This window comes from Artemia sp. Qi Xiang Cuo, chromosome 2, assembly GCF_049724085.1.
Source record: "Artemia sp. Qi Xiang Cuo chromosome 2, ASM4972408v1, whole genome shotgun sequence".
NCBI lineage: Eukaryota > Metazoa > Arthropoda > Branchiopoda > Anostraca > Artemiidae > Artemia > Artemia sp. Qi Xiang Cuo.
In genome coordinates, this window is record NC_142795.1 from 47,525,192 (window position 1) to 47,549,141 (window position 23,950).

General features: G+C 34.9%; 1 protein-coding gene across 1 annotated transcript; it reads right to left on the reverse strand.

The window, feature by feature from the left end:
* Positions 1-562: 562 nt before the first annotated feature.
* gdl (gonadal protein gdl) lies at positions 563-23,724 on the reverse strand. The gene is made up of 4 exons (XM_089101384.1): positions 23,622-23,724; positions 9,166-9,326; positions 7,479-7,663; positions 563-934 (listed from the first exon to the last, which is right to left on the reverse strand). The coding sequence occupies exons 1-4, from the start codon at positions 23,699-23,701 to the stop codon at positions 785-787; spliced, it is 576 nt and encodes a 191-aa protein (XP_088957510.1). The 5' UTR covers positions 23,702-23,724; the 3' UTR covers positions 563-784.
* Between the last annotated feature and the right edge of the window lie 226 nt (positions 23,725-23,950).

Genomic DNA, 23,950 nt, shown 5'->3' on the forward strand with positions numbered 1-23,950 from the left:
CTTCTATACCGTCTTAGTCAAGTATTATCTACTTGATTTCTTTTCCTATTATTTATTAAGATGCTATACATGACATACGAGTTAAATAACTGTAAAGATCGACCAAGTTTCAGAGGTTAACATTTTTTTTGAAAATCCCATTAAGTACTTGTGAATTTTGTTTGTGATTTTTTTTGTCGTTGCATTTGATTAAAACTAGAATTTCAGACGAAAGGGGGGGGGGGCATGGAATCTCGATGTTGTCTGTTCTGTATCTATTTCAATCTTTTAACTTTTATTCTATAAACAAACCAGCGTTTATTTAGTCTCTTTTTTGGTTCCTTTTATAGTTACGAATTTTCTTGTTTTTTTTGTCAGAAGATTATTTTCAGGGACATGAATTTGTGTAGTTACAATTTTATTTAAATTCCCCGTTTGTTTTCCATGCAAAATATTTCAAATAATATTTTATATTTTAAAAAAAGTAGAAAAGACATAAAATTAGTCATTCACGTTTTTTGGAGGGAGGGGGCAATAAAATACCGTAACTACCTGACAACCGATTATATACTTGGAAAGTAAATAAAGGTAATAACTTTATTTGAAGAACAAATTTCAGATTAAAACAAAAGAACTATTGTCGTTTCCATATGGTGCATACAAACATATTTATTGTTTTTTAATGGTCTTCTAATTTGCACTAATTTGTATTCTGATTTCATAAATTGGCCCGTCGTCGTCTATTAAGAGCACGCAACTTTACATATGGTGAAAGTAAACTAGCAATTACTCAATAACAAGTGGGTTAAAAAGAAGTCTGCGAAGGTCCATATTTTTCACTCAGCTTTTGTATAAAACCCAGTAAGTACATTTGAGATTGAACTTCTTGGGGGTTGGTTGACGCGTAAAATCCAGGGACTCCAGCCTTCTCCAATGCAGTTTGCTGTTCTGACACCTTAAAAATTCCAAAAGAAGAAAGGTTGTTGAATATCTCCGAAACAAACTTGCCACGCATGGGGAAAAAGAATGCTCTTAATAGAAATCTAACAAGTAAATTCAACAATGTCCTATAACTGGGAAACAATCAATGAAAAATAGAAAACCAAAAATATGAGACATGAAATTTTAATAGACAGGTTACGGACGTGTAGCTATAGCTTTTGTTGTTAAAATGTGAAAATTAATGGTGATTATTTCACAATTTCTGAATAGTTTGGATCCTCCAGTCATTAAGGTCTTGTTATTAATTTTAAAAAGGAAATAAGATTCAGTGTTAGGTGTATCATAGGCAGCGCGATCGTGCTGCCTAAGTAAAGAACGATGTGGGCACAATGTATTATTATTTTTTTTCTCTCCATACCCGGGCACTTCGTATCGAAGGGGTTGTCGTAGAAACTTCGATTAGGGCTCATTCGATTGGAAATTGGAGTGGCTAGTGCCGTTTTTAATAGTCGAAAGTGATTGGAGGGCAACTAGCCCCCCCCCATGCCCATCATTCCCCCAAACACATCCAATCAAAAATTTGAGATAGCCATTATGTTCAGCATAGTTGATTTCCAGATAGAAAATATGTTTTTGAGGAGGACACTCCACGACAACCCTCGGAGCAATGGTTTTAAGTTATGCCCTGGGGGCATACAAGGTTTTTATAGAAGGTGTTGTCGTAGAAAGTTCAAAAAAGGCTCATTCGATTGGATATTCAAAGGGAAAGTGCCCTTTTTAATAGTCGAAAGTGATCGGATGGCAACTAGCCCCCCCCCACGCCCATCATTCCCCCAAACAAATCCAATCAAAATTTTGAGATATTCATTTTGTTCAGCGTAGTTGATTTCCAAATAGAAATTATTTTTTTGAGGAGGACACTCCCCCACAGCCTTCAGGGCAAGGGTTGTAATTATGCCCTCGGGGCCTATAAGGTTTTTAAGAAGGCGTTGTCGTAGAAACTTCAAAAAACGCTCATTCGATTAGAAATTGAAATGGCTAGTGCCATTTACCTGTGCCCCAGCCATTTAAACATTTGCCTCTCAATTACTTGGACTACCTGTCTTGGTTTTTCTCTGTCTATAATTAGTCATGCCTTGATGCGACCTCTGCAACCTACTTCAACATACTTGATAACTTCAATTCAACCACCTGCCATTTACCCGTGCCCCAGCCATTAGCCATTTAAATTAAGTAATTGAGAGGCAAATGTTTAAATGGCTGGGGCACGGGTAAATGGCAGGAGTATGCAGGGTTTCTCTTATTGGACATATACTTGTTTGTTATATTTTGGAAAGGCATGCCTAGAAAGGCGTGCCTGCCTAGAGTCTCAGGTATGCTGACCAAGAATTCAAAAAGTCCAAAGTCGAAAGTTCAAAATAGTCCAAAGTGATTGGAGGGCAACTAACCCCCCTCTCACGCCCACCTTTTCCCCAAAGATATTCAATCAAAATTTTGAGATAGCCATTTTATTCAACGTAGTTTTAAGTTCTGTAAATTAGGTCTTTGAGGATGACAACCACCTCACAGAACTCAGGACCAGGGTTGTAAGTTATGCCCTGGGGGCATATAAAGTTTTTATAGAACGCGTTGTCGTAGGAACTTCAAAAGGGCTCATTCGATTAGAAATTGAAATGGCTAGTGCCCTTTTTAATAGTCGAAAGTAATTGGAAGGCAACCAACACCCCTTCCACGCCCACCATTTCCCCAAACACATCCAATCAAAATTTTGAGATAGCCATTTTGTTCCACGCAGTTAAAGCTCAGAAAATTATACCTTTGAGCAGGACCCTCCCCCCTCAGTCTTCAGGGCAAGGGTTATAAATTATGCCCTGGGAAGTTTTTCAAAGAAAAGTAAAGAACTCCATTAAACAAAAAATGAGCAAAAATAAAATCAAATAATCTACCAAGCGTGAAACTACCACAAATCAGCATCGATAAATAAATGAAACCCAAAACGAATAGGAATTACAATAAAAAACTAAATCAATCTCAAAATGAGCAGAAATTAAAATAAGTTGTGCTCAAAACTCCTACGCCTTCCCAAGGCCAGAACATAATTTGCACTATACTGAAAAAAATATAAGTGTTCAGACTTTCTTAAATTTAGTCAATCAAATAATATTAAGATACTTATTACTAAATATAAGTATATGTATATAAAAATCACAATGCACATTCAGTTGTATTTTTTCAGTAAAGTGCAAATTTTATTCTGGCCTTGGGAAGGCATAGGAGTTTTGAGCGCAACTTATGTTAATTTCTGCTCGTTTTGAGTTTGACTCGGTTATTTATTGTAATTTCTGTTCGTTTTTGGTTTCATTTATTTACCGGTGCTTTCTTGTGGTAGTTTCACGCTTGGTAGATTATTTGATTTTATTTTTGCTCATTTTTTGTTTAATGGAGTTCTTTACTTTTCTTTTAAAAACTTATTTTGTGGAAAAAGTTTTTTTTAATTAATTTATAATAAGAATGACCTTTTTACTAGAGTGGCCGCATCCCGTCATGATTGGTTTTAAATTACCAGTTAGCGACTGTATTACTTGTCTCCTAAATTTTCGCTTGTGTAGTTATGGATTAAAAACCTTCGTATTTTCACCTTCCCTTCATCCCCCATAGTAGAAATACATAAAAATAATGCATTATTCAATTTTAAATGCATTGCCATTTCCAAGTAATTTTTGCAATTGAATAGGACAAAGTTTTGTTATATTAGGAACACCTATCTTTCTTGACAATACTGATACTAATCAATTAGTAAGTTAAAATGTTAACAAGAAGAATCTACATTAAACCTAGGCATAATTTTGCTTTTAGGTTCAATTTAATTTGTTTCTCCTGCATCTGCCACTATTTTCCCTTCCCTTTCCAAAACAACTTAATTACCTTGCATATATTGGCATAGAATAGATAGCAAGCTTAAGTAATTCAAATGTAAAAAAGTTTAAAAATATACCTCCCTTGCCCTAAAACAAGGGATGTATTTAAACAAACATGAAACATATCAAGGCGGGTCCCCAGAGAATGCCAGAGGTGATTTTGGTGATCCTGCCACAACTCTAACGATCAGCTTAACCTTAATTTTACCACGTTTTACTTAACTTGCTTTCTCTGTCTGTCGCCTATCAAAAATTGAGATGCTTATTTCAACCACTTCCTCTAATCCGATTTGGATCAAAATTTGTATACAGCTTTGCTTCACCAAAAATTTTAATACTCTGGTATATTTGAATCTCAAAAATGACTAATTGTCCTACAATTTAGTCACAATATAATAATAATAATCAGTTCACGATAAAAGTATTTGGACAAGTATTCTTGCCTTTAAGCTATCTTCACCTAAAAGCAGAGACGACAGAAAACCAAGACTTCATCATAAAAACCGATGCAAATTCCTTACTTGCCACTGGATGTATCTGCGTTGTTTCATAACAGGAATCGAGGTTTGAGAAAGGAAAAGTAAATTTCAGATTCGGTATTCATAAGTCGAATGTCCTACTAGAGATTAATGAAAATCAAAAAAGAAAATATTCTTTGTCCTCTTTTTAAATATAGTGGTCTATAAATTCTAAAATTTAAGAAGACTAACGAAATGACAATCAGTGCTTTGGAGATTTGTCCTCCTTGTGATTTAGGGTCGTCTCAGTCCAGCCTGATAAAAGGTTAAGTATCCTGCTCAGATTCAAATAATGCTTTTCTCTTAAAATTTTCTGTAAATGTTTCTTGTATGAAATGGTTTATTGTTTCGTGGTTTTAATATAGTATGTATTGAAGAACTAAGAAGACACAATTTAAGACCAAAAAGAGTTGAATAAATACCTTATAAAAATAAATCTTTAAAAAGCAACGTTTTACAAATGGAATAAAAAGAGTAAAATAATTTTTTCGGTTCTAAAGGATACTTTGATATATATGCTTCAAAATTTTTTGCAAATTTCGAATGTTGTTAACTCTTACTCAAAATTGTAAAAAAATTCTAAAAATTTAAAAGTGGTGGGCATTTTACTTAAATAAAGAACTGTGAATTTGTCATCCGTAGCATTCATAAAATTATGCTTATATGATAAATAGTTACATATCAATAGGTTGTAGATTGCAAATGCGCACCATGTTTAAATTTTTAGAAATTTTTTTTACAATTCTGAGTAAAAGAGTTCACAACATCCAAAATATTCAGAAAACTTTGAAGTATGTATATCAAAAGTATTCTTTAGAATCGAAAAATTTATCTTCCCCTTTTTAGTCCATTTTTAAAACGTAGTTTTTTAAAAGCTATTTTTCATAAAGTATTTATTTCTATTCCTCCCAGACATGGTAACGATAAATATTTCATTGTTTTGCTTTAATGCGGTCTTTAAAAAAAGTGCTTGTCATACCGACGGAACCTCGCTTGGTATACTATTTTACATAAGTGGGTGTGTTTATTTCTCTTTTCTCGTATCTTGTTTGGTAATCAAGATGCCTCGACGTTTGAGGTTTTTCCAAAATGCGTCTAATATCCTTTTCTAACTTGCGTAAAGGATTGAGACCAAAACTGTTTGCCCCATTTTCGAGGCAGCAATTGCCATTGTATAAACATCATATGGTTCAAAACCATCACCTGTAAAACTGTTGCTTTATAAACAGCAACAGTTGATTCAAATATGTTTGAGCAAGGAAAGTAGAGACCCAATTTCAAACTGATTGTTTTGTTGCACAAAGCCGAAATAGTAAAATGATAATGATATTTTTCAGAATTTAAAGCAATGAGGAGTCGAACTAGCATTTACTGTTAATCAAAACCGCTTTTTCAACTAACAAAGCAAAAACCAAAGGACAAATGAAAGCAATCCATCGTTTGTAATAATTCAAGACATGTGTTGAGCTCTGCCAAAACGAACACTAGTTTTGTTACTAAATAATAAAAATGTGATTAGTATGTCAGCGAAGATACATTGAAACTGTTGTAGTCATTGTATCAGCTGGATGGCTTTATTCCATTGTTTCGCCAAAATGAGAAATCATTTTCGAGCTAATTTGTCTTTACTGTCCCATAGACAGCTTTCATAAAATCATGGTTTCCTGCTGAAACGGAATAAATACCAAGATGTGATACTGCTGGTGCAGAACTGCCCTCAAATAAAAAAAAAGTTTGTCTACGAAACCCTTCAATGTGAAGATTGGGTCAAATCAAGACGTTTCAACTGGTGAAGCTGAGGATTATGTTGAAGTTGACCTTTAGATGTGTTATTTTATCTTGACGTTTTTCTTTTAAAAATTGTTTTCATGATGTGCAGATTACGTTTGGCTCTTTAGAAGGCATAGGGGGTGTTACCCCTACTCCTCTTTGTCCTAGTCTCTGTCCGTTTTGAGTTCGACTTAAGAATTCATTGCAATTTCTGTTCCTTTTGGTTTTCATTTGTTTATTGATAGTAGTTTATAGTCATTTTACGCTTGAAAAATTACTTGATTTTATTTTATTCATCTTCGGTTTAATGTAGCTTAGTGCTTTCTGTGAAAAACTTTTTTTAAGGGAAAAACTCTTTTGCACCGTTTTGTATCCATATCCATCAGATATTAATTAAATGTAATAGGGATAACGAACCAGGATTTTAGTGTGTTAGGGAAGAATCTAGCGGCCGATGCAATAGCTTAAAGGGCATTTACTTCTAGAAACATGTGACATACGAGCTTTCAGGACATGTTCCACGGTCGTCATTGGTGCTTCGCATGGTTCAGAGTTCCTAAAACACTTCAGAGGGCTTGATACTAAAGAATTAGTGTATGTTTGTTCAAAGTATTTTCTGTTTGTTTAAGTTTGATTTCTTACAATAATTAATTTCTGCTAGTTTTTAGTTCTAATATACCTCTTTATATTTGAACAAGGACATAGATCTTTTTCAATTTAATACTTGAGACGCAACATTACATTGCAATCAATCGCATATCGACGCGTTGATTCAATGAAAAATTGAGGCAATATTAATTGCGTGCAAGAGGTTTAACACAAGAAATTAAAGAAGGTACAAGCAGGAGTAGACATTCAATGTTATTTTGCACTCTAAAGACCGTTCGAACTCTAAAGTGCCTTAGAAGTATGACTGCGTTAAACCAAAGGACGTTATGTTACCTAACCAAAATTATTTTGAACTGCGAAAAATAACAAAATGCTCTTGCTTTTTTTTTTTTTTTTTGCTGAGATGAGCAACTGGTTCAATGTCGAGGGAAGTTGCTTTACAACTTCAAGATATGGCAGATAAAAATTTGGATATCAAACACTTCGGTTTCCAGCTATTTTCACAAGTGAGCAATGAAGATACAAGAAATTTTTCTAAGCCAAAAGCTTCGAAGCCTCGGGAGAACCAGTCAAAATATGAGAAAAGGAATTAAACGAATGGATGAAGCGACCAGTTTTAAGCTAAAACTTTAAGTTGTTCCAGGTATATTACATAACACGTCTTAAATTATGACAGCCGTGTTCTGAATACTACAGTCCTAATTAACAACAGTACTATTCGAGCTTGATTACACCGCTTTACCTTCTGATCCAGTTGCAAAATCAGCCGCATATCCTGTTGCTTAAGCTCTTCGCGGTGCTTGATTGCTACTGCTTCTCGTTCCATTTCTTGTGAGGTTATTACCGACTGAATCAATTGTGGATGATGTAGCGATTTTGTTTCCTCCATAGCTTGCTGTTGAGATTTACACAAATTACTTTTCTCGGCTAAAAATGTATGAAGAGTAAGAATTGTTCAGAGAAGAAAAAAACACTTTTCATTAATTACACATTTGTGGAAAAGCTGAGAAACTGGAGAAATAGAAAACAAAAATTACTCATAAAGACCTCCAAACGGAGTTTTTTTTTCTTGCAATAGAAGGGTCAGTAGCCTGGGATGAAAGTCTAGATATCTGGATTTGGGACTAAGGTAGAAATACTTTCAGAAAGATCATTCATACATTTTTCACGGATGCTGGAGCGAGGATAGGAGAGCAGAAAAGATGACGTTAAAGTCGATAACACACAATATTGCTTTAAATTTGCATAAATTAGTTATATGAATAGCTTAAGGGGCGACCATACTTGAAGCGACCTTCCTATCTCTCCCATAGTAAGCGTTTTGAGTTTGACTGACATTAATAGTTGAGGCAGTTAGGCGGTCTCAGTCTTTTCTAATAGAATATAATCCGGTGAACATTTTGATTTAGCAAAATGCTAAAGCCGACACCTATTTTTCCTGAAATCCAAAAAAAAAACTCAAAAACCTATTTTGGGTTTGCCTGCAAGATCGCTGCAGTCAATATTGTCGTAATTGGTACTTAAAAATGCAGCGAAAAATATTCTATTGAAGCGGTTGCAGTATATTTTTATAAAAAACACTTGCTGACTGCAGTCCCTTCGAATACTTTACATACCAACGTTTCAAATTGCTTATCACCCGACAAAGAGCCTAAAATACTTGGAATCAAACGGATGTGGGCGCATAAATTATGCTGAGGGGGTTAACGCTTCCTTTTGTTCAAAAGCGGTCAGTTGGACTTTGATTTAGTGAAGCTTTAGCTCCTGATATGATTTATTTGGTGTGTATAATTTGAAAGCGTTAGCTTGAGAGTTGGACATTCGACAAATTGTGCGAATAAGTTGGATATATAATAAATGTCATATCTACCTATTACACTCCGTAAAAGTATCTATCATAAAATGTAACTAATATTGAAAGCGTAAGGAACCCCTGGAAGTCGCCCTCTTCGAATTTGTTTACTCAAGTCTGTGTGAAATCTGATACCTTTGTCTTTGAGCCTTTTTGCCGACCAGGAAAAGGGCTCGAATCGGCCAAAACGGCTTTGGACTGGCGTCCCCCCTTAAAAGTTTTGGAGGAGGCCGAGCCGGAAGACCATAGATTTTGATTCTAACAAGTTCAGTTTTGCGTGCTCTAATTTTCTCAAAACTGCCCGTTTTCAGACAAAATTTCACCTTTTTTAATGCAGCAATCCTAGAACCACAACTATAAAACTGCCCTTCAGCTCACGCACAGTAGACTTTGGATCAAAGATAAGCAAAAACCGTCACTTTAGGCCCCATACAAGAATTGTATACAACTTAAGACAACGCTAAAGCGTTGCTTCCGAAGCCCAATTTATAGTAAAACAGATAGATTTCAAATAGTTTTTTCTTTTCTTTATGGAATTACTGTTTTACAACGATTTAATGCTTAGAAGGAAACTCACCTTTTTGTCGGCTAAGCAACTGTAATCTCTGGTGCATGAGGTGCTTTTCCGTCACATGTTGAATATCACAAAGACCATTGGCGATCTCAAAAATTGCTTCATTTAATAAAGTATTTGCCAGGGACGCAAGGAGTTCAACAGGCATCCGCATTTGATATTCACTAAAATTATTTGTAAGTTCATAAAGAGAAAAAGAAGAGAAGATTTTATATCGAGTAAATGAGAAGAGCTAAAAAATCAAACAATTCTAAAGTCTGAACTATGAATGAGTCAATCAACTGGTGTCATTGACAAATTTTAAGTAAACATAGATTGCAACTGAAATAAACCCAAGGTGTAACAGAAAACCCCAGTGTTTTTTAATCTGTCTTTGTATGTATTAATTTAAAAAACCGTATCCACAGGACAAAACCTTAAATGGATAGTAGACGGCTCCAGCAAGTCAAAATTCGGCAAAAATAAAGTCAAATAATTTGTCATGTATGAAAATACCACAAATTCTTGTCAATAAGGGTACGCTACCCAAAACATGTAGACAATACAAAAAATAACCAATTCATACTCGAAACGAGCAAAAATTAACCTGATTAGGTTTGATAATCCCCATGCCTTCTCAAGATCAGAACACAATTTGCGCATTACTGAAAACAAAATACGTTTTATATGTTTTCACCTTTCTTACTTTCACAAATAAAAATTTATAAAAACTTTAAGGAATAAATATCAGTATATGTCATGAAGAAATATGTCAATTGAACTGACAATCACGGTCTTTTTTTCTTTTTTTTCAGTAAAGCGCAAATTTCTAGGTATGCTATCACCGTTTCTATATAAACCTTATATGCCACCAGGGCGTAACATACATCACCTGCCCCGAGGGTTGTGGCGGGTTGTCTTCCTCAAAGATATAATTTCCGGACTTTTCAATTACGTTCAACAGAATGGCTATCTCAAAATTGTCATTGGATGTGTTTGGGGAAGTGATGGGCGTGGGAGGGGGGTTAGTTGCCCTCCAATCACTTTCTACTATTAAAAAGGGCACTAGTCCTTTCAATTTCCAATCGAAAGAGCTCTATTCCAAGTTCCTACGACAGCAAATGGCCATCACAAAATTTCTACCAGGTGCATTTCGCGAAAATACGAGGAGTGGGGGGGGGGGATATCCACACTCCGATTACTCTAAACTGACAAACTAAACTCACTACTAAAATTGTAAATTATGTTCTGGTCTTGAGAAGGTATGAGGGTTGTCAAAGATATAATTTCCAAACTTTTCAACTATGCTGAACAAAATGGCTATCTTAAAATTTTGATTAGATATGTTTTGGGAATTGATGGGTGTGTGTGTGGGGGGGGGGGGCTTGCTGCCCTCCAATCACTTTTGAATAATAAAAAGGGCACTAGCCCTTTCAATTTACAATCGAATGGTTTTTTTTTCGAAGTTTCTAGGACAACAAATGGCTATCTTAAAATTTCTATCAGATGCATTTCGGGAAAATACGAGGTGTGTGGGGGTGGGGGGGGGGTATCCACCTTCCAATCTATGAATCTTAAAAGGGGTACTAGAACTTCTGATTAACAATCCAATGAGCCCCCTCCAAAGTTAATACTATCATCCTTTCTATACATACCTTATATGCCCCTGGGACATAACTTATAACCCTTGCGCTGAGGGCTGGGCATCCTCAAAGACATAATTTCCGGACCTTTCAATTACGTTGAACAAAATGGCTATCTCAAAATTTTGATTGGATGTGTTTGGGGAAATGTTGGGTGTAAGAGGGGGGTTATTTGCCTTCCAATGACTTTCGACAATTAAAAAGGCATTAGCCCTTTCAATTTCCAATCGAAGGAGCTCTTTTCGAAGTTTCTAACACAACAAATGGCCATCTGAAAATATCTATTAGATGCATTTCGGGAAAATACGAGGTGTCGGGGGAATCCACCCTCCAATCACTCTAAATCTAAAAAAGGGCACTGAACTTCTGATTACCAATCCTATAATCCCCTCCGAATTTTATACGATCACTCTTTCTATATATACCATATATGCCCCCACGGCATAACTTACAACCCTTGCCCTGAGGGCTATGTGAGAGTGTCTACCTCAAAACATAATTTCTGTGTGGAAATCAACTACGCTGAACAAAATGGTTATCTCAAAATTTTGATTGGATGTGTTTGGGTAAATGGTGGGCGTGGAAGGGCTGTTAGTTGCCTTCCAATCACTTTCGACTATTAAAAAGAGCACAAGCCACTCCAATTTCCAATTGAATGAGCCCTTTTCGAAGTTTCTACGACAACTCCTTCGATACGAAGTGCCCTAGTATGGAAAAAGAAAAAAAAAAAATAATACATTTTTCCAACATCGTTCTTTACTTAGGCAGCGCGATTGCGCTGCCTATGATAGACTCTTGGTGAAACTAACTTAGCTTTGTTTAATGATGAAACTGTATTTCTAGGCGGCAGTGAATGGTACGCTATGAAAATGTAATATTAACTGGTAGATTAGAGTTTTCATAAAATCACTAGGTGCTTCCCTTTTTTTGGTGGACGTGGAAGGGGTGTTAGTTGCCTTCCAGTCACTTTCGACTATTAAAAATGCACAAGCCACTCCAATTTCCAATCGAATGAACCCTTTTCGAAGTTTCTACGACAACTCTTTCGATAAGAAGTGCCCTTGTATGGAAAAAGAAGAAAAAATAATAATACATTGTTCCAACATCGTTCTTTGCTTAAACAGTGCGATTGCGCTGCCTATGACAAACTCTAGGTGAAACTAAGTTAGCTTTGTTTAATGACGAAACTGTATTTTTAGGTGCCAGTGATCGGTACGCTATCAAATTGTAAAATTAACTGGTAGTTTAGGGTTTTCATAAAATCGCTATGTGCTTCCCTTTTTTCGAAAATCATATTCATAATCATCTCGAATGAGCCCTTTTTGAGTTTCTACGACAACGCTTTCAATAAACACCTTATATGCCCCCAGGGCATAAATTACAGCCCTTACCCTAAGGGCTATTAGGGTGGTTGTCATCCTGTAAGACGTAATTTCCAGAACTTTCAACTACGTTAAACAAAATGGCTATCTCAAAATTTTGATTGGATGTGTTTGGGGAAATGGTGGGCGTGGAAGGGGTGTTAGTTGCCTTCCAATGCCCTCAGGGCATAACTTACAACCCTTACCCTGAGGGCTGTGGGGGGAGGGGGTTGATCCTCAAAGACCTAATTTCCGGATCTTTCAACTACGTTGAACAAAATGGCCATCTTACAATTTTGATCGAATGTGTTTCGGGAAATGGTGGGCGTGGAAGGGGTGTTAGTTGCCTTCCAATCGCTTTCGACTATTAATAAGGGCACTAGCCCTTTGAATTTTCAATCGGATGAGTCTTTATTGAAGTTTTTACGACAACACTTTCTTTAAAAACCTAATATGCCCCCAAGGCATAAGTTACAATCCTTGCCCCGAGGGCTATGGGGGACTGTCTACCTCAAAACATAATTTCTATGTGGAAATCAACTACGCTTAACAAAATGGATATCTCAAAATTTTGATTGGATGTGTTTAGGGAAATGGTGTGCGTGGGAGGGGGGTTACTTACCATTCAATCACTTTCGATTATTAGAAAGGGCACCAGCCGTTTCAATTTCTAATCGAATGAGCTCTTTTCGAAGTTTCTGCAACAACATATGGCCATCACAAAATTTCTATCAGATGTATTTCGGGTAAATACGAGGTGTGGGGAGGGGGGGGGTATCCACTTTCCAATCAATCTGAATTTCAAAAAGGGCACTAAAAAATCTGATTAGCAATCCAAAGAGCCCTCTTCGAAGTTTATACGATCACCCCTTCTATATAAACCTTATATGCTCGCAGGGTATAACTTACAACCCTTGCCCTGAGGGCTGTAGGGTGTTGTCATCCTCAAATACATGGTCTCCGGACCTTTCAACTACGTTGAACAAAAGGCCTACCTCAAAATTTTGGTTGGATGTGTTTGGGGAAATGGTGGGCGTGGGAGGGGTGCGCTGCCCTCCAATCACTTTTGACTATTACAAAGGGCACTAGCGATTTTAATTTCCAATCGAATGAGCCCTTTTCGAAGTTTCTATGACAACTACTTCGATACAGTATCCTGGTCTAAAACAAAAAATAACAATAAATAAATAAACAAATAATACATTGTGCCCTCATCGCTCTTTACTTAGGCAGCGCTATCGCGCTGCGTATGAAAGCTTCTAAAATATACTCGTAAAATGTAACCAAAGATAAAGCATTACCACGGTTTTTCTTCACTTTCCAAGTCCGTAGGCCTCGGCAAGGTTCTTTCCAGAACTGTTTTCGAATTCTGACCCAAAATATGTTTTTTTTTTTTAACTTGCAATTAAGGAGAAGTTGAAAATTTTGTTTTTTTCCAAACTGACAGATCTATTCATAAATATTTTGATAATCTAGCACAACATTTTTACAACAATGGATGAAAACGTTCATTGGGTCGGACGGGGTATGGGTGTACGTTTAAAAATGAAAATACGTTTCCTAGTCGTAGTCGTAGTTTGGGCTAAAGATCAATTCTCAAAATTTTTCAGTGACCTAAAAGGATCGTGAACAAATTCTCACGGCGTTATATTAAAAAAAAAGAAAAAAAAGAAGAAAAGAAACAGATCTTAACCCTGGTCCAAGTTTCTAACCTGATATTGATAATTATTTGTGAATTTAAGTTTCTAATGAGGTAGCTATAAAGTTTGTAGCCAAGGCTCCGTGTTAGGGTCTCGGGTTTTGATTTTAGTTAGTTAGCATTGTTTTATTATCGGCTGACGTTTGCTTGATTTCTGGACATGTTTTGGACTTTGTTATGTATGTCGTTGCGGTTTGAATTTATTTTTTGAGGTTATGAATGATGACAATGATGAAAATTACATTCAAAGTAGTCTCCCGAATATTAGTAAATGTACCGGTCGTAATTTTCTTTGTCGATATTGTTTCATCCCTCGGACTTTTGTTAAAGCACCTTATATAATAAAAAGTTCCAATGTTCACTAAATGGTAATGTAAATTGCAAAACAACTAATATTACTTATTTATTAGAGTGTAAAAATTGCTGCTTACAGTATATGGAAGAAACAATTAATAATATTCATACGAAAGTTTCTGGACATAAACTACAATTAACGGGGAAAAGACTATTAATTGTCTAGTTCAACATTGTAATAATGGTACTTGCTCCATATTAAATCTAGCTATTACAATTTCAGAAAATCTGGAACAGGGGCGGATCCAGGATTTTTTTTAGGGGGCGCAAAATAGGTTGATCCGATAAATTTGCGTTAGGAGCAAGTTAATTAACGCAAACTTGGGTTACTTAAGTAAATTACACTACTAAGTTAGGGGAGCGCCCCTTGCCTCCCTGGATCCGCCACTGATCTGGACCTAAATAACTCACCTAAAGAAGACTATTGGATCCCATTATTGGATCCTTGCTTTCGGTTCAGCTTACCCTTTTGGGCTGAATGATCGAGTATCAAAATATGGAAGCATGTCTTATGTCATTGTTAAATGTATTAATGATTTGATTGATCATAGTTCTTTTACTTGTCCCATAAAACTTAAAAGTCGATCAAAAGTACAGAACAAATAATAGAAAAAATTATTTGGATTTAAATAATTTTTTGGTTGATTAATGCCAGCTATTTGGGTCTAACGGTATGGCTAGTATAATAAAATAATTAAACAAGTTATCACGGAATATTTTAATAACATTATTCTAGATCATGAAAAATAATACAACTTGCAATTTTAAAACTAGATTAATTTATGATGCAGTTTGTATTTTAGCTAAAACAAAATTTATTTAAAAACAAAATTAGCCTGATAAGAATGTTAATAAGGATCAGAGAGGATATTAATTTTATCTATAAATTTTACTAGCAAAAAGATAGGATATATTAATTTACCCGGAATCTTATACCAGCAGGAAGTGAAGCAAGCCCTTCCTAGTAATTAAATAAATAAAAAACAAGTTTTTTTAACTGTAAAAGTAAGCAACGACGTTAAAACTTAAAACGACCAGAAATTATTCCGTATATGAAAGGGACTGTCCCCTCCTCAACGCCTCGCTCTTTACGAGAAAGTTTTTCATTGTTTAAAAAAAATAGATTTTTGAGAAATTCAAACTTTAGAGTAAAGAGCGAGGCGTTGAGGAGGGGGCAGCCCCTTCATATACGGAATGAAACCTGTTTAATTTTATTTGCGAACGTTTTTATTAGTAATAAATATCCGTAACTTACGAATTAACTTACGTAACGAACCTCTATACTCTTATATTTTCAATGCGTAAATTAGACGGTTCGCCCCCTAGTCAATACCTTACTCTTTAAGCTAAAGTTCGAATTTTGTTACAATTATTTAAAAGTTACCCCAAAATCAAAAATGCATTCAATTATAATAAATAGCTATTATTAAATTACTAAATAATCATTTGCTTAAAGCGCGAGCTATTGACTAGGGGCCCAATCATATACTTAATGTTTTCTATCGTTTTAAGTCTTGATGTTGCTCCTTACTTTCAGTTAAAAAAACCTTTTTTTTATATATATAATTTCTGATCTTTATTTAAATAATGCTGGGAAATCCGGCGTCCCCTTCATAGCAATGTCCCTTCTCCCATGAAAACTTCCTTCATGGTAAGATCCTCCCACATAACCCCCCACCCACACCCCCCCCACTACCAGAAAAAATCCCCTCTGAAAACGTCTGTATACTTCCCAATAACCAATATTAACCTAACCTATTGCAAAATACTTGATAACTTCAATTCAAAATCAATTCTATTCAATACCTCGTATATATTAACATTGGGTAAAGTTCATAACTTTCAGCCCTCCCCCCTGGGACTTCGGGGGATTAAGTCATCCTAAAAGACATAGTTATCATATTTTCGACCATGCTGAACAAAATGGTCATCTCAAAATTTTGATCGGGTGACTTTGGGAAAAAAATGAGCGTGGGAGGGGGCCTAGTTGCCCTCCATTATTTTTGGTCATTTAAAAAGGGCACTAGAAATTTTAATTTCCGTTCGAATGAGCCCTCCCACGATATTCTAGGACCACTGGGTTGATACGATCACCCCTGGGAAAAAAAAAATAAAAAAAAAATAAACACGCATCCGTGATCTTTCTTCAGGAAAAAAATGCAAAATTCCACACTTTTGGTAGATAGGAGCTTGAAACATCCGCAGTAGGGTTCTCTGATACGCTGAATATGATGGTGTGATTTTCATTAAGGTTCTATAATTTTTAGGGGGGTCTTCCCCCTTTTTTCGAAAATCAGCCAAATTTTCTCAGGCACGTAACTTTTGATGAGTAGGACTAAACTTGATGAAACTTATATATTTGAAATCAGCATTAAAATCTGATTCTTTTGATGTATCTGTTGGTATCAAAATTCCGTTTTCTACAGTTTCGGTTACCATTGAGCCGGGTCGCTCCTTACTTACAGTTCGTTACCACGAACTGTTTGATTTGAATTAAAATGATAGTCCGATTTTAACGTATAAATACTCAAAACGATAAGGCAAATTAGTTTTGATTATAATTTAATACTTCAAAAATATGACAAGGAGATTAATGGGAAACCTGCTTGTAATTGCGAGCAATTTTTCCCATTTGTAAATCCAACTTTCAACAAGTTATAAAAGGGGATTTGTGAAGAGTAAAGCAACATGGTCTTCAAAATATAATGAAAACGGGGGATGAATACCGTCTTTCCCATCATTTAAAGTCATCAAATGTTCTTAGTGGCTTAGAAAATGACCTGAATTTATTTACTGGTAAATGGTGCAAGAAAGAAAAAAATATTAAAAAGAGTTTTCAAAATTGGAAGAATTTGATTATGACTAGAGTAAGAAATAATATACATAGTAATTCACATCCCCTTGAGACAGATTCAATATTTTATAATGCTAAAATATTCAAGCAATTGCTAAACTACAGAATGAATTTGTGATTGTGCCAGTAGATAAAGCTAATAGCAATTTTGCCATAATTTGTCAGAGACTCTACTGTGATATTTTATCAAAAAATACATATGAAAAGGTTCATTAAGAGGATAATATTTTCATTGAAAATATAGAGATAATACTTTAAAAAAACAATTAATATTAAAATTAATGATAATGATAAAAAGTTCCCTTTCTTATATTCGACGAAAAAATTTCATAAAAATTCCCCTAAACCACGCTTTATCGCTGAGGCAACTAGGTGTTTAACCAGAATTGCGGCTACTGACCTGTTTTTAATTTTAGGGGAAATTATAAATAAATTTAAAGCTTATTATTCTGGAATTTAAAAGAAATTATAATTTAATCCATATTGGAGGGTTAATAATTCATTACAAGTGATAGACTCTTTGATAGTTTCAGCTAAAAGAGTGGATTCATTTGATTTTATTACACTACACACAGATCTATCACTTAATTTGGTATTCGATAATCTAAAAACTATTATTAAGAAGTCTTTCGTTTTATCTAGTATAAATTTTAAAAAATTGACACTTATGGACAAATTTCTTTAGTACTATTAGTCCAAGATGTTATAGCTTGGACAGAATTTTGATTTACTAGAATTTGCTATATTTCATAGTTTTTTAAGATTTAATAGTACTTCATACCAGTTCATACCATCATGTCTTAGGGGATGACAAACCCCCCACAGCCCTCAGGGCAAGGGCTATGTTACGCTAGTTGCCCATTATTAACATATAAGGTTTTTATGGAAAGGATGATCGTATAAATTTCGCAAGGGGCTCATTCAATTGAAGATCAGAAGCTATAGTGCCCCTTTTAAGAGTCAAAAGTGATCGGAGAGTAACTAGCCCCTCCCCTCACATCCTGTTTTCCCCAAATGTATCCGATAGAAGTTTTGAGATTGCCATTCTGTTCAAAATAGTCTAAAGATCATACAACAAGGCATTTGCGATTGAAACAACCCCAAAAGCCTGGGTGAAAGGGTTGAAAGTTATGCCCCGCGGCGTATAAGCTTTTTATGGAAGAGGTGGTCGTATAAAATTTTGAGGAGGATCATTTGGTTCGAAATTGATGGTTCTAATTCTCTTTTAAGAGTCAAAAGTGATGGAGTGCAAAGAGCACACCCCCCCCGGAACGCCTCTTTTCCCCAAACGCATGTGATTGTACTTGCAAGATAGCCATTCTGTTCAAAATAGCACAAAGAACACATAACAATACCTCAAGGGTTGACACAACCCCCCAGGGGCAAGGGTTGTAAATTATGCTCCGGGGATACAGAAGGTTTTTCTGGAATAGGTATTCGTATAAACTTTGGATGAGCTCATTTGAATGGAAATTAGAAGCTATATCATAAGCAGCGCTATCATAGATAGTAATAGAATTGAAACTTTTAAAGAAGCTAATTCAATTTGAAATTAAAAGTTCTAGTACCCTTTTTAAGAGTCAAAAGTAATTGAAAGGTAACCAACCCCTCTCCCCCCCCCCCCGCCCTTCATTTCCCAAACCACATCCAATTAAAATTTTCAGACAGCTATTTTGCTCAACATTGTTAGAAATTCCAGGAATTATGCCCTATTGTTGAAAAGTCTAGTCAACTCCCCCCAGCCTTGAGGGCAAGGGCTGTAAGTTAGGTAATGTGTTCATTGTTTGCATATAGAATATAGCAATAACATATTTAGTATATGTTATTGAGAAAGGTGGACCTGTTCGACATTTGCTTTCCCAAAAGACGAAGGCCATTCAGGTGAGTTTTTCAGAGAATGTTGAGGGGAGTGCGCAAAACTACCACACATTACCTTAAATAAATAAATGAAACCCAAAACGAACACAAATTACAATAAGCAGCTGAGCCAAACTCAAAATGAGCTAGAACTCACATAAATAGGGCTGTCAACTCCCTTGCCTTGCTAAAATAACAAGATCATTTGCATTTTACCAAAAAAAACAAAACAAATTTAGTGTGGATTAAAAGTTTAATATCAATATCCTTATATGCATTTCTCAAAGTCTTAATAATTGTTTATTTATTAACGCTAAAAAAGTAAAAATATTTAAAATGTATTTTAATGAGTGTAAAATTTCAACCTGTACATTGATGTTTTAATACCATTTCAAGTTAAAATTACTGCTCTTTTAAGGTTTTTATTAAATAGAAAAACAAGTTTTTTGAAAATTGAAAGTAAAGAGCAACGAACAGAAATTATTTCGTATATTAGGGGGCTGTCCCTCCTCAACCCCTCGGTCTTTACGCTATAGTTTGGCTTCTTGTCCCAATTCCTTAACAATAACTACCGAAACACAAAGACTGTTTAATTGGAATAAGAAGATTTTTTAATGCACCAAAAAACTTTTGCCATACGAGGGAAGGATTGTAGAGGGGGGATCCCTCCTGATATATGGAATAATTTCTGTTCTTTTCAAGTTTTAATGTTACTCCTTACTTTCATTTTTTTTTTATTTCCGATCGTTACTCAAATCATGCGAGAAAATCCTCCCTCCGTTGAAATTCATCCCAAGAAAAATCATTTCGTGAAAAATTCCTCCAGCGTAAAATCACCCCGGACAATTCCCTCCTCGCTGAGAATTCCCTCTGGACAATTCCCCTTGGAAACTTCTCCTGACTTTCATTTAAAAAAAAAAATGTATTTAATTTCAAATCGTTTTTCAATTCATTCCAGAAATTCCCCCTCCCTTCGTGTAAAACCCCCCAAAGAAAGTTGCTCCCATGAAAAATTCCTCCTGCAGAAAATTTCCCCCATGGAAAACATCCTCGGGCAATGCCCTCCTCGCTGAAAATTTCCCCGGACAGTTACCACTGGAACATTCTCTCCACATATAAAATTGAGCAGCCAAAGAGAAAGGAAGACATATAAAAGAGTTCCAAATATGAATTCCGGAAGATTCCTGCATGTAAAAATTTTCTCTGGAAAATTCTCGACTGAAGATTTCCTTCTCACGAAAAATTCTCCCCCTCCTCTACAGGAAATTCTCCCCAGAAAATGAAAATTTTCTCAATAAAAAAGATTGAGAAGCTAAATTTATTCAGGCTAATTCTAAATGAAGGGAGGGGAGAGATTAATTCCTAACCCCCCCCCAGACACACACACAAACACCACTTTCTATATCTATATGTGGAACCATGGACAGCTAGACAATCTGGACATTGAAATGGGTTCTTTTAGGCATGGGATACCACCCACGCCCTATACATTGACCTACTATCCATCTTTCATAATAGCTGGTGCTCAATTATATATCACTGAACATGTTTCATGAAAAATTAAGTAAATCAACTTAGTTATTAAATAAAGCTTTAAGATAATAAATAAATGTCTTGATTTACCATTTATCTTATATGGACCAGACGACATAATTTTTTTGGAAAAAATGCGCCAACAGTCGGCATTACTTTCTCGGCAACAGGGAAGCTCAATATAGCCAATAGTTTTCGCTACTTCTAAATCGATTGGCTATCTCAGAATTGTCAATCAATAACAACTTTGACCGGTTTCGGGGCAAAGCCGTAATCTGGTGCCAGGAAAGGGCAGAAAACGGGACTTTCCCATGGGGCAATTTCCGTTTGAATGAAATCTCTCCCAATCTTCTAGGACTATTAGTCCGATACGATTACCCTGGGGGGAAACAATAAAATAAACAAATAAACACGCATCTATGATGTTTCCTCTGGGAAAAAATGCAAAATTCTGCACTTTTGTAGATATGAGCTTGAAACGTCTACTGCAGGATTCTCTGATATGCTGAATCTGATAGCGCAATTGTCATTAAGATCGTTCGACTTTTGGGAGTGTTTCCCCTCTTTTTTGAAAATCAGGCAATTTTTTCAGGCTCGTAGGTTTTGATGGGTAATATTAAAGTTAATTAATGTTATATGTTTGAAATCAGCATAAAATGCCATATTTGTTAATATATTAATTGTTCCAAACTCCCTTTTTAGAGTTCCGGTTACTATTGAGCCGAGTTGTATTTTATTTATAGTTCGTTAGCATCAACTGTTTGATATTGGTGCTTAATTTTCTTTAAATTTTTTTGTTTTATTTATTCCTGTTGGTTTTCTAATTGATGGTTTTATATTGGTTAAATGTAGGAATATTTTTAAATTGTTCAAAACTTTTCTGCTTAAGAACTAAACTATAGAATTGAAATTTGAATTCCTGGAAAAATGTTGAATCAGTTAAAATGCTAGATCAGCTGTAAGTCTTCGCAATATTTTAAAGTAATATCTTCAGTAAAATTTTGGGGTTGATGACGAGGGGGATTTTCAATGGTAAGGATTCCAAATATTCATTATTCTAGTCTTCTATGGGGCTGAACTCATTGAATCCATCCTATACCCCATCATAAGACACCATTGAGTATAGACGTATCTCAATCCATTATTCTAATAAAATAATCTTTGCATGTTTTTAGTTACTGTGAATGTTGATGCATCTGAATAAATGCATGCCCAGGTCATTTATGTATATATATATATATATATATATATATATATATATATATATATATATATATATATATATATATATATATATATATATATATATATATATATATATATATATATATATATATATATATATATATATATATATATATATATATATATATATATATATATATATATATATATATATATATATATATATATATATATATATAAAACTTTACTTTAATGCTGTTTGTAAAATAATTGACACTTTTTGAGAATTCTTTTCTTGAATAAAGCCTTAAAAGCATCTTAACAACAGTAACTATTTTACGGAAGGCAAAGTACAGTATTTATTTCAGTATCAACGGTAGCTTCAACTAATTTGGTAAGTCTGCTCATAATAATTATAATAACAATAAAGTGTGAATAGTAATACATGAATTAAATTCTTACCCCTATCTTATGTTAAAGCAAGGTTCTAAGATAAAAATTGCTAGTACTGCAGAAATATCAATCAAGAAACAACGTTGTAGGCTTTGGAAGGGGAAGGGGTTGAAGGAGCCAAGGGCCCTGATTATGACTACAATAATACAGTACAATTGCATTGAGATCCAATCACAAGCGTGCAGATAGGATATCATGTGATTGCTATGGGCTGATGTGCTAGGTGGAAATACCCCAAACCTATGCCCAATAGACTAACAGTGAGGTAGACAAAAGTTGGGATTTTAATAATACTGTTTGACTTCCCTGCAATGCATCAACTGAAATAGGAAGTCGGAGTTGAAGTGTGCCAGAGAAGTGGCCAGAAAGTTGGAAGAACTAAAACTCGCTTGAAATATGGTAGACAAGTAGCAACACCCAACGAGACTTTCCCCAAAAAATGTTAGACCCAGGATCTTTACAGGTTCTAGCAGACTTTAAAGTTTCATAGTTTGGGGAATATTCAGCTTTTGAAACTCTGGAGCATCCTGGCATATTGACCAAAAACTCCGGCATTCTAAATTTCTTGAGAAGAGTCTGCTTGAATCTAGCTATATGCCCATCAAATTAAAACTGGATATGTACTTTCCAGAAGAAAAGAGGTGGGTTTCAGAAATAGTACACACATATGAAAATCCCTCCTCAATTTTTCATACCTCCAAGACTCCTGTCTTGTAAGATGGGAATGGATCAGAGCACTTTTGTACAAATATGGGAGGACAGGCATACAACTGTAAAATCAATCCTACTCATATCCCTATGCCCAAGGTACTTTTATTAAGTTTCAAATCAGTTGGAGAAAATTAAAAAAAAAAATGAAGAAAAAAATATTGAAAATCCTTTTCAGATCCACATTACAAATAAGGTGCCACGTGCCTACCTTATTACAAGATGGGGATTTTATATATTCTTATAAAATCTGGTTATTTGAGATACATCCAAAAATACAGTGCTTTGATTTTTTCTCTTTAGTTTAAGAAAATTACACCCATTGTGCCTATGTAAACTCATATACCCCCTTGAATTGGTTATTCTCAGTGGGTTAAGAATCTATTTCCACTTTCTTATCTTTTTTTTACAGCCTAAGACTCAAATGTGTATCAAACAGATTATACTTTTTAAAAGGAACAACAGGGATGAATTTAATATTCCATGGAACACCGTTTGCTTAACAAAAGTGAAAACTGTAATTTTCTTCAGGTTTGGGGAGAAGGGCTCACTTATTTATAAATGTAATTTTGAAGTTTTAAAGGCTGTAATGACTTATAATTTTGGATTGTAGTATGAACATATTTTGAATACTGTTAAGCAAAGACATGCAAAGTTTTACAACCTTTCAACTAGTCTTAAAAAGAAGATAAGAGACCAGTTCATTTCTAACTTTTTGCATGTAGGATTGCTTTGCAAGAGTAACAGCACGACCCAAATCGATTATCATAGTAGGAACTGTAACGAAACATGATTGTATAAACAATTTATCTAAAAACAACAGTATAACTTACTCTGGTAGTTCTTTGACCATTGTTTGTAGAGCTTCTAGCATTTCATATAGCTTTTGTTGGGTATCCTTTGATTGAGCCATGTTAATGGCAGAAAGTTTGATGTGATGCTCTGTAACCATTCAATTAAAATAAAATTAAGTTAAAGGTAAACATTGAAGTTGAAAAATGTGACGGCCTACCACTCACCTCAACTCCCATAGCTAAAGTCTAAACAGTTTTTTCCTGAAAGCATTTGATATTGCAACAGATATTACTAGTAGGTGATTGGAGGTGTTTTATTTGTGAGTAGAAATTCATCAGCAAGCATATGCCATGATGCTGTTTCTGCT